The sequence below is a fragment of the Nerophis lumbriciformis genome, linkage group LG29, assembly GCF_033978685.3.
Source record: "Nerophis lumbriciformis linkage group LG29, RoL_Nlum_v2.1, whole genome shotgun sequence".
Classification (NCBI taxonomy): domain Eukaryota; kingdom Metazoa; phylum Chordata; class Actinopteri; order Syngnathiformes; family Syngnathidae; genus Nerophis; species Nerophis lumbriciformis.
In genome coordinates this window covers 24,577,337-24,589,760 of record NC_084576.2, presented here as the reverse complement: position 1 = coordinate 24,589,760, position 12,424 = coordinate 24,577,337, and the positions used below count along the sequence as shown (strand labels likewise).

The window sequence follows — 12,424 nt, the reverse complement described above, 5'->3', positions numbered from 1 at the left end:
ATACTAATATAGGTCTCAGACATGTAAAATCAATAGTGTCCTTGCACTGAAATAATTTAAATATTAAAATCAATAGTGTTCTTGCTCTGAAAAAAATTAAATAATAAAATCAATAGTGTTCCTACTCTGAAATAAATTTATTAAAATCAATAATGTTCTTGCTCTGAAAAATTTAAATAATATTAAAATCAATAGTGTTCTTGCTCTGAAATAAAATACATGTCATTATTAAAACTAATAGTGTTCTTACTCTGAAAAAAATTAAATAATATTAAAATCAATAGTGTTCTTGCTCTGAAATAAATGTATCCACTTTTTCATGCACTCTACATCATGATGTCATTTTTTACAGCGTACGTGTTCATAAAGGGTCATGTGGTCAAAGAGAACTGTTCCACTTTTTCATGCACTCCACTTAATGATGTCATGACAGGTGCAGCAGCTGACCAAATGTTGTGCTCCTCAGATCCCTCAGGTCAGCTACGCGTCCACGGCGGCGGAGCTGAGCGACAACACGCGCTACGACTTCTTCTCCCGCGTGGTTCCTCCAGACTCCTACCAGGCCCAGAGCATGCTGGACGTGGTGCTGGCCATGGGCTGGAACTACGTGTCCACGCTGGCCTCAGAGGGCAACTACGGCGAGAGCGGCGTGGACGCCTTCGTGCAGATCTCACGCGAGTCAGGTAGGACTGACGGGCCGTTGCCCCGGCAACAGTTACCAGGAAGCTTCCTCGTCCAATCAGCTTGATGATTGCTATGATATGTGCTGATCTTTCTTACTCATTCAGCTTTTACTTTGAAATTCCCACTTCCTGCTCACCTTTGACACTTTTGAAAACAACAACAATACAAGAATGACTCTACATGTTGTAATTATTTCCTTCAGTAATTAATTACCATAATTATATCCGAGGATAACTAATTACTGACATTGTTGTAATTATACCCCCCAATAATTAAATACCATGATTATAACCTACTTGAAGTCATTGCTCCAAAAGTTGTAATTATATCTTATAATAATTTATTATTATAATTATATCCTACAATAATATATTAAAATTATATTTTACAATCATTAATGATTATAATTATATCCTATGATAATTAATTATTATAATTGTATCCTACAATAATTTATTATTATTATATTCTAGAATGATTAATTGCCATACTTATGTCATAAAATAATTGATGATTATAATTATATCCTACAATAATTACAGATTATAATTATATTCTACAATAATTAATGATTATAATTATATCCTACAATAATTAATTATTATAATTATATCCTACATTAATTTGTTATCATTATTATATACTGGAATGGTTAGTTACCATACTTATATCATACATAAATGTATTATTGTAATTATATCCTACAATAATTTATTATTATTATTATATTTTAGAATGGTTAATTACCATACTTATATCATACAATAACTAATTATTATAATTATATCCGACAATAATTAATTATTATAATTACAACCTACAATAATTAATTATTATAATTATATGCTACGTTAATTAATTAATTAATATAATTACATCCGACATTAATTAAGTATTATAATTATATCCTACAATAATTATTGATTATAATTATATTCTACAATAATTAATTATTATAATTATATCCTACAATAAATAATGATTATAATTATATCCTACAATAATTAATGATTATAATTATATTCTACAATATTTAATGATTATAATTTTATTCTACAATAGTTACTTAAAATTATATTCTACAATAATTTATTATTATTATTATTATATTCTAGAATGTTCATTGCCATACTTATGTCATGAAATAATTAATGATTATAATTATATCCTACAATAAATAATGGTTATAATTATATCCTACAATAATTGATTATAATTATATTCTACAATGATTAATTGTTAGAATTATATTCTACAATAATTATTATAATTATATCCTACAATAATTTATTATTATTATCATATTCTAGAATGATTAATTGCCATACTTATGTCATAAAATAATTGATTATAATTATATCCTACAATAATTAATGATTATAATTATATTCTACAATAATTAATGATTATAATTATAAACTACAATAATTAATGATTATATTTATATCCTACAATAATTACTCAGTGAACTTATTCTAATTAACAGGACTATGATATTCGTAGTACTTCTAAGTACTAACAGTACTACAGTCTATTATGTGATTATTATATTAGCAGTACTACTAAGTACTAACAGTACTACCCTATATTATGTGATTATAATATTAGTAGTACTTCTAAGTACTAAGTAAGTACTTTTTAATTTTCCTGAGGGAACTCTCCTGAAGGAATCAATAAAGTACTATATATCTAACAGTACTACAGTCTATTATGTGATTATAATATTAGTAGTACTACTAACAGTACTACCGTATATCATGTGATTATAATATTAGTAGTACTACTAATAGTACTGCAGTCTATTTTGTGATTATAATATTATTATTACAAGTAGTATTTCATTATATTCACAGTAAAAGTATTTATATCAAAGTAAGAAGTCAAGTAAAAATGTTTTAATGTTGACGGTTTTCCACGGTGCACCTCTCATGCTAATGCAAGCTAGCTGCTAACCCGCCTGTTGCCTCGCCTAATGTTTGTTTTATGACAAGGTTGATAAACCTTCACGCACACACACACACGCACGCACGCACGCACGCACGCACGCAAACACACACACACACACACACACACACACACAGCTTAATTAGCACTGTGTGTGTGGGTGTGCGTGTGTGTGTGTGTGTGTGCATGTGTGTGTGTGTGTGTGTGCGTGCGTGTGTGTGTGTGTGTGTGTGTGTGTGTGTGTGTGTGTGTGTGTGTGTGTGTGTGTGTGTGTGTGTGTGTGTGTGTGTGCGTGCGTGCGTGCGTGTGTGTGTGTGTGTGTGTGTGTGTGTGTGTGTGTGTGTGTGTGTGCAGGCCAATGACACGTGATGAAGACTGCAGGCTGGCCATGATCAGTGAGCCAATATTGATTAGCGCTGATGGCGATTAGCGTCTGCTCTCAGCCTTCATGTCCAACATGGCGTCAGACTGATGAGAAAATCTCAGTTCCTCATTTCTTATTGGTTGTCCTCACCTCAGTACTTCTTCTCTTACCTTGCATGGCTCCATCCAACCATCCATCAGTCATATACAACATGAGAAGTAGAAGTATTTGATGAGAAGTAGAAGTACAGGATGAGAAGTAGAAGTATAGGATGAGAAGTAGAAGTATAGGATGAGAAGTAGTACTACTTTGGAGTGTTGAGGAGAAGATGAGAAAATGAGAGGAAAGAAGTAACGATGAGAAGTTTTATGGTCAGATGTTCTCCATGTCTCATGTTCTTCATGACTCATCTCATTTTCTCCATGTCTCATTTTCTCCATGTCTCATCTCATTTTCTCCATGTCTCTTGTCCTCCATGTCTCATGTTCTTCATGTCTCATGTTCTCCATGTCTCATGTTCTTCATGTCTCATGTTCTAAAAAAAAAAAAGTGTGTTATTGTATTGTGCAGGTTTGAAATAAATACTTCAAATTCAAAATTCAAAATTCTCCATGTCTCATTTTCTCCATGTCTCATGTTCTTCATGTCTCATGTTCCTCATGTCTCATGTTCTCCATATCTAATTTTCTCCATGTCTCATGTTCTTCATATCTAATTCTCTCCATGTCTCATGTTCTCCATGTCTCATGTTCCTCATATCTCATGTTCTCCATGTCTCATGTTCTCCATGTCTCATGTTCTCAATGTCTCATGTTATCCATGTCTCATGTTCTCCATGTCTCATGTTCCTCATGTTCTTCATGTCTCATGTTCTCCATGTCTCATATTCCTCATGTCTCATGTTCTCCATGTCTCATGTTCTCCATGTCTCATGTTCTCAATGTCTCATGTTCTCCATGTCTCATGTTCTCCATGTCTCATGTTCCTCATGTTCTTCATGTCTCATGTTCTCCATGTCTCATATTCCTCATGTTCTCCATGTCTCATGTTCCTCATGTCTCATGTTCTCCATGTCTCATGTTCCTCATATTCTCCATGTCTCATGTTCTCCATGTCTCATGTCCTCCATGTCTCATATTCCTCATGTCTCATGTTCCTCATGTCTCATGTTCTTCATGTCTCATGTTCTCCATGTCTCATGTTCCTCATGTCTCATGTTCCTCATGTCTCATGTTCCTCATGTCTCATGTTCTCCATGTCTCATGTTCCTCATGTCTCATGTTCCTCATGTCTCATGTTCTCCATGTCTCATGTTTCCCATGTCTCATGTTCTCCATGTCTCATGTTCCTCATGTCTTATGTTCTCCATGTCTCATGGTGTCCATGTGGTACCTCTGCATGCTAGCGCCCTCCCACTCTCACTGAGCTCGTCTCCATGGCGACGGTCGCAGGTCTCCTGCTGTGACTTCAGCTGGGACATCAGCAGGGGGCGGAGCTAGGCCACTATTTACACACGGTACACTCCGTCAAAAGTATTGGGACAGTGTTTACTGACATATTCATAAGTTCACAATCAAGGGAACTTTCCCATCTGTGTGTGTGTGTGTGTGTGTGTGTGTGTGTGTGTGTGTGTGTGTGTGTGTGTGTGTGTGTGTGTGTGTGTGTGTGTGTGTGTGTGTGTGTGTCATAAATAGCAGCAACTTGAAAGCGTATTAATCCCGTTAATGATGTATGAATATTTTCTCGTCCGCCTGCTTTGAAGCGTTCAAAGTGTCATCAGCTGCGGGGATTTTGCTCGGAGAGCCTCGACCTCCCGTGAGTCTCCGCCACAACGTTTGTATCTCCTTTTATGCAGCGGAGAGATAAACGTTGATGTTAGCAGAGCTAGCATGTGTGCTAACAGTGCGAAGCGCTGCTGAAATGCTTATTTTAACCACCGGGGAGGGTTTTCAAGCTCTGGATTCTCCTTGGCATCATCGCAAGCTAAAAGACTGCACTGTGTTTGTTGACCAAGTTGCTACGCCATAAACCATAGGGCTCAGACTTCCCCCCCTGAGGACAAATCAAAGGATGCGCGGCCATTTTCCTCCTCTTCACCTTTAAAACCGGTGTAATATATAGATTTTTGCCAAAGAAAAGGCATGTTCACCACTGTGTTACATCACCTTTTCTTTTAAGAACACTCAATAAACGATTGGGAATTGAGGGAACTAATTGTTGACGCTTTGAAAGTGGAATTCTTTCCCATTCTTGTTTTATGTAGAGCTTCAGTCCGGGGTCTCCGCTGTCGTATTTTACGCTTCATAATGCGCCACACATTTTCGATGGGAGACAGGTCTGGACTGCAGGCGGGCCAGGAAAGTACCCGCACTCTTTTTTTTACGAAGCCACGCTGTTGTAACGTGCCGAATGTGGCTTGGCATTGTCTTGCTGAAATAAGCAGGGGCATCTATGAAAAAGACGGCGCTTAGATGGCAGCATATGTTGCTCGAAAACCTGTATGTACCTTTCAGCATTAATGGTGCCTTCACAGATGTGTAAGTTACCCATGCCTTGGACACTAATACACCCCCATACCATCACAGATGCTGGCTTTTCAACTTTGCGTCGATAACAGTCTGGATGGTTCGCTTCCCCTTTGGTCCGGATGACACGATGTTGAATATTTCCAAAAACAATTTGAAATGTGGACTCGTCAGACCACAGAACACTTTTCCACTTTGCATGAGTCCATCTTAGATGATCTCGGGCCCAGAGAAGCCGGCGGCGTTTCTGGGTGTTGTTGATAAATGGCTTTCGCTTTGCATAGTAGGGCTTTAACTTGCACTTACAGATGTAGCGACAAACTGTATTTAGTGACAGTGGTTTTCTGAAGTGTTCCTGAGCCCATGTGGTGATATCCTTTAGAGATTGATGTCGGTTTTTGATACAGTGCCGTCTGAGGGATCGAAGGTCTGGGTCGTTCAATGTTGGTTTCCGGTGATTTCTCCAGATTCTCTGAACCTTTTGATGATATTATGGACCGTAGATGTTGAAATCCCTAAATTTCTTGCAATTGCACTTTGAGAAACGTTGTTCTTAAACTATTTGACTATTTGCTCACGCAGTTGTGGACAAAGGGGTGTACCTCGAACACAATTTCCCAACTCATATGGAAACGGGGTTTGTACATAAGTTCACACATTGGTTGTCAACATTCCCATTGTGACGTCATCGCAGGGGACGTGCTAACACGTTAGCATGCTAAGTCCCGACATGTGATTGGTCGACTGGAATCATCGCGGTCGCCATGGTGACATGATCAAGCAAACTCTTGTGAGAGATGATTTCACTCGTATGAAATATTGGTCAAAAATATCGTTAGCATGTGTGTTAGCACATGTTAGCGTGCAAACTCCCTCACTCTTTGATGCACAACATTCCTCTTTAGAAGGTGATGTCACAGAGAGGGCAAGGTTTTGCCGTCTTTGAGGGTGACACGAGCGGGCACACAACAACAACACAACAACAACACAACAACAACAACAACAACACCACATGCGATACCGGAGATGCGCATCAAGCTGACCGGCTGGCTCTGCAAGCATGGCGGCCATCAGCGAGCCAAAAATGAACCAGACTGGTAGGTTGATCGGAATTGATAATCAATAAATCAATGAGTACGGTTGATCAATACGAGTGTGGACAGATCGGAACGACCCGGGTTTCTCACGAAAACAAAAAGTTCGACTCATGCAATCGAGGAAGTTAAAAAAACGTCATGTTACATTTTACAGTTCATTTGCGTAATGTTGAAGATCCATTATGGCTGTGTATTCCATCCATTTTCTACCGCTTGTCCCTTTCAGGGTCGCGGGGGGGTGCTGGAGCCTATCTCAGCTGCATTCGGGCGGTAGGCGGGGTAGAATTTTTATTTTTTTGTCAGGTAGTATAATAATAATAATAATAATAGATTTTATTCGTAAAAAAACACTTTACATTGAGCAAACAACCTCAATAATAATAATAATAATAAAAATAAATAATAAAAAGATAATAATTTTTTAAAATAAAAAATAGAAAATACTACAGCCTAATAGCTAGAACTGGTATGCATATATCTATAAAAAGGCCTTTAAAAAAAAAAAAAAGTGTTTTTAAGCCTTTTTTAAAAGCATCCACAGTCTGTGGTGCCCTCAGGTGGTCAGGGAGAGCATTCCACAGAGTGGGAGCGGCAGAGCAGAAAGCCCGGTCTCCCATAGTTCGTAGCTTTGTCCTCGTAGGTCGGAGGAGGTTAGCCTGTCCGGAGCGGAGGTGTCGTGTGGAGGATTTGGGGGTGAGCAGTTTTTTGAGGTAGAGGGGGGCATTTCCATGGAGGCACTGGTGGGTTAGTAGAGAGACTTTGTATCCAATCCTGAGTGGAACAGGAAGCCAGTGAAGGGATTTGAGAATCGGTGTGATATGGTCGTATTTCCGCACTCTCGTCAGGATCCTAGCAGCAGTATATATCTATGACTCACTCTGGGAATCCTTTTAAGCGCATTTTTTATTTTCATTTTTCCTTTTTCCTTTTCCTGTATTTTGATACTCGAGCTTCCGTTTCCTTCTTTCAGCAAGAATTTAGCCCAGGGCGTAGCATCAATGATGAGGGGGTGTGGCCTCGTGACAGAATTACGCCAGCTAGCATGTAGCTAGCCTGTAGCCGCTAACACAAACAAGATTATAGTTATTTCCATTGAGCTAGCACGTAGCTAGTGTGTGGCCGCTAACAAAACAAAAGATTGAGTTTTTTCACACAAATGTAGCAAGTAGCTAGTGGGTTGCTGCCAACAAAAACAAGATTTAGTTTGTTAATGTGTAGCTGCTAAGAAAAACTGTTTGTTTGTTTACATGAAGTTAGCATGAAGCTAATGTGTAGCTGTCAACAAAAACAAGACTTAGTTTGTTTTCACCAGCTAGCATGTAGCTGGCCTGTAGTCGCTAACACAAACAAGATTTGATTAGTTTCCATTGAGTTTTGAAGCCGCTAACAAAAACAAATTGAGTTGGTTCCTGTTGAATTAGCATATAGCTAGTGTGTAGTCGTTAACAAAAACAAGATTTGTTTCCATTTAGCTAGCATGTAGCTAGTGTGTAGCTGCGAACAAACACAAGATTTAGTTTGTTAATGTGTAGCTGCTAAGAAAAACAGTTTTGTTTCTTTACATGAAATTAGCATGAAGCTAATGTGTAGCCGTCAACAAAAACAAGAGTTAGTTTGTTTTCACCAGCTAGCATGTAGCTGGCCTGTAGTCGCTAACTAACAACAAGATTTGGTTAGTTTCCATTGAGTTTTGAAGCCGCTAACAAAAACAAATTGAGTTGGTTCCTGTTGAATTAGCATATAGCTAGTGTGTAGTCGTTAACAAAAACAAGATTTGTTTCCATTTAGCTAGCATGTAGCTAGTGTGTAGCTGCGAACAAAAACAAGATTTAGTTTGTTAATGTGTAGCTGCTAAGAAAAACAGTTTTGTTTCTTTACATGAAGTTAGCATGAAGCTAATGTGTAGCCGTTAACAAAAACAAGAGTTAGTTTGTTTTCACCAGCTAGCATGCAGCTGGCCTGTAGTCGCTAACACAAACAAGATTTGATTAGTTTCCATTGAGTTTTGAAGCCGCTAACAAAAACAAATTGAGTTGGTTCCTGTTGAATTAGCATATAGCTAGTGTGTAGTCGTTAACAAAAACAAGATTTGTTTCCATTTAGCTAGCATGTAGCTAGTGTGTAGCTGCGAACAAACACAAGATTTAGTTTGTTAATGTGTAGCTGCTAAGAAAAACAGTTTTGTTTCTTTACATGAAATTAGCATGAAGCTAATGTGTAGCCGTCAACAAAAACAAGAGTTAGTTTGTTTTCACCAGCTAGCATGTAGCTGGCCTGTAGTCGCTAACTAACAACAAGATTTGGTTAGTTTCCATTGAGTTTTGAAGCCGCTAACAAAAACAAATTGAGTTGGTTCCTGTTGAATTAGCATATAGCTAGTGTGTAGTCGTTAACAAAAACAAGATTTGTTTCCATTTAGCTAGCATGTAGCTAGTGTGTAGCTGCGAACAAAAACAAGATTTAGTTTGTTAATGTGTAGCTGCTAAGAAAAACAGTTTTGTTTCTTTACATGAAGTTAGCATGAAGCTAATGTGTAGCCGTCAACAAAAACAAGAGTTAGTTTGTTTTCACCAGCTAGCATGTAGCTGGCCTGTAGTCGCTAACTAACAACAAGATTTGGTTAGTTTCCATTGAGTTTTGAAGCCGCTAACAAAAACAAATTGAGTTGGTTCCTGTTGAATTAGCATATAGCTAGTGTGTAGTCGTTAACAAAAACAAGATTTGTTTCCATTTAGCTAGCATGTAGCTAGTGGGTTGCTGCCAACAAAAACAAGATTTAGTTTGTTAATGTGTAGCTGCTAAGAAAAACTGTTTGTTTGTTTACATGAAGTTAGCATGAAGCTAATGTGTAGCTGTCAACAAAAACAAGACTTAGTTTGTTTTCACCAGCTAGCATGTAGCTGGCCTGTAGTCGCTAACACAAACAAGATTTGATTAGTTTCCATTGAGTTTTGAAGCCGCTAACAAAAACAAATTGAGTTGGTTCCTGTTGAATTAGCATATAGCTAGTGTGTAGTCGTTAACAAAAACAAGATTTGTTTCCATTTAGCTAGCATGTAGCTAGTGTGTAGCTGCGAACAAACACAAGATTTAGTTTGTTAATGTGTAGCTGCTAAGAAAAACAGTTTTGTTTCTTTACATGAAATTAGCATGAAGCTAATGTGTAGCCGTCAACAAAAACAAGAGTTAGTTTGTTTTCACCAGCTAGCATGTAGCTGGCCTGTAGTCGCTAACTAACAACAAGATTTGGTTAGTTTCCATTGAGTTTTGAAGCCGCTAACAAAAACAAATTGAGTTGGTTCCTGTTGAATTAGCATATAGCTAGTGTGTAGTCGTTAACAAAAACAAGATTTGTTTCCATTTAGCTAGCATGTAGCCAGTGTGTAGCTGCGAACAAAAACAAGATTTAGTTTGTTAATGTGTAGCTGCTAAGAAAAACAGTTTTGTTTCTTTACATGAAGTTAGCATGAAGCTAATGTGTAGCCGTTAACAAAAACAAGAGTTAGTTTGTTTTCACCAGCTAGCATGTAGCTGGCCTGTAGTCGCTAACTAACAACAAGATTTGGTTAGTTTCCATTGAGTTTTGAAGCCGCTAACAAAAACAAATTGAGTTGGTTCCTGTTGAATTAGCATATAGCTAGTGTGTAGTCGTTAACAAAAACAAGATTTGTTTCCATTTAGCTAGCATGTAGCTAGTGTGTAGCTGCGAACAAAAACAAGATTTAGTTTGTTAATGTGTAGCTGCTAAGAAAAACAGTTTTGTTTCTTTACATGAAGTTAGCATGAAGCTAATGTGTAGCCGTTAACAAAAACAAGAGTTAGTTTGTTTTCACCAGCTAGCATGTAGCTGGCCTGTAGTCGCTAACTAACAACAAGATTTGGTTAGTTCCATTGAGTTTTGAAGCCGCTAACAAAAACAAATTGAGTTGGTTCCTGTTGAATTAGCATATAGCTAGTGTGTAGTCGTTAACAAAAACAAGATTTGTTTCCATTTAGCTAGCATGTAGCTAGTGTGTAGCTGCGAACAAACACAAGATTTAGTTTGTTAATGTGTAGCTGCTAAGAAAAACAGTTTTGTTTCTTTACATGAAATTAGCATGAAGCTAATGTGTAGCCGTTAACATAAACAAGAGTTAGTTTGTTTTCACCTGCTAGCATGTAGCTAGCCTGTAGCCGCTAACACAAACAAGATTAGAGTTATTTCCATTGAGCTAGCACGTAGCTAGTGTGTGGCTGCTAACAAAACAAAAGATTGAGTTTGTTCACACAAAGGTAGCAGGTAGCTTGTGGGTAGCTGCCAACAAAAACAAGATTTAGTTTGTTAATGTGTAGCTGCTAAGAAAAACTGTTTGTTCGTTTACATGAAGTTAGCATGAAGCTAATGTGTAGCCGTTAACAAAAACAAGAGTTAGTTTGGTGATGAGCTTTGGGTTATGACCGAAAGGACAAGATCACGGGTACAAGCGGCCGAAATGAGTTTCCTCTGCCGGGTGGCAGGTCTCTCCCTTAGAGATAAGGTGAGAAGCTCTGTCATCCGGGAGGAACTCAAACTAAAGCCGCTGCTCCTCCACATTGAGAGGAGCCAGATGAGGTGGTTCGGGCATCTGGTCAGGATGTCACCAGGGCACGTCCGACCGGTAGGAGACCACGGGGAAGACCCAGGACACGTTGGGAAGACTATGTCTCCCGGCTGGCCTGGGAATGCCTCGGGATCCCCCGGGAGGAGCTGGACCAAGTGGCTGGGGAGAGGGAAGTCTGGGCTTCCTTGCTTAGGCTGCTAAGCGGAAGAAAATGCATGGATGGATAGTTTGTTTTCACCAGCTAGCATGTAGCTAGCCTGTAGTCGCTAACAAACAACAAGATTCGGTTACAATTAAGTTAGCATCTAACTAGTGTGAAGCCGTGAACAAAAACAAATAGAGTTGGTTTACGTAGAGTTAGCATATAGCTAGTGTGTAGACGTTAACAAAAACAAGATTTGTTTCCATTGAGCTAGCATGTAGCTAGTGGGTAGCCACCAACTTAAACAAGATTTAGTTTGTTTCCGTGAAGTTAGCATGAAGTTAAGGTGTAGTTGCTAAAAAAAAAGTTTGTTTGTTTACATGAAGTTAGCATTTACTGTAGCTAGTGTGTAGCTGCGAACAAAAACAAGATTTAGTTTGTTTCCATGAAGTTAGGTTGTAGCTAGCATGTAGCTGCTAACAGAAACACAATTTTGTTTGTTTCCGTTGAGCAGATGGACTTCAGAACCCATCTAAATATCGCACAATTCAAATGTCTCACGCGTGTTCCGCTAACGTCTTAGCGGCTGTTTGGACGGCATCGTCCAGGTGTACTTAATGTTTTGCGTTGTCTTCTGTCCACACGTCGGCCATGTTGAAGAAACAGTAGGAGTAAAGACTCGGTTCAGGTCGGTGACTCTTTGTTCTGCTATTGTCCATGCAGACGACTTAAAGATGTACAAGGGGGTCATGCTGGGCGGGCGTCACACAGTGGAGGACGTCCTCGGCGAGGGAACCTTTGGCGTGGTGGTCAAGTGCCGCGACACGGACACAGACGCCGTGGCGGCCATCAAAGTCTTCAAGAACTACCAGAACTCGGTGAACGACGCCAAAGAGGAGATCTCCGTCCTCAAGCAGTTGTGGCGCCTGGATCCCGACGAGTGCAACATCGTCAGGTGGGACGGCTTCTTCTTCCACAAGGAGAACATCTGCCTTAACTTTGAACTTCTGGACCAGAACCTGCGCGAGTTCATGCAGGGTGAGAGTGCGCTGTCCATCCAGCAGCTCAGGCCCGTGGTGCACCAACTG

General features: G+C 38.9%; 1 protein-coding gene across 3 annotated transcripts in view; it reads left to right on the top strand.

The window, feature by feature from the left end:
• The window catches only part of LOC133572040 (metabotropic glutamate receptor 8-like), a 73,204-nt gene that overhangs the window by 17,476 nt on the left and 43,304 nt on the right, over positions 1-12,424 (top strand). For 2 of the 3 annotated variants that reach the window (XM_061924667.2, XM_061924669.2), the window contains exon 3: positions 467-683. In XM_061924667.2, the coding sequence (XP_061780651.1) occupies positions 467-683 (217 nt within the window). Of the gene's footprint in view, positions 1-466; positions 684-6,537; positions 6,615-12,424 lie in introns of those variants that run through there. The other variant, XM_061924668.2, reaches the window with a different exon arrangement.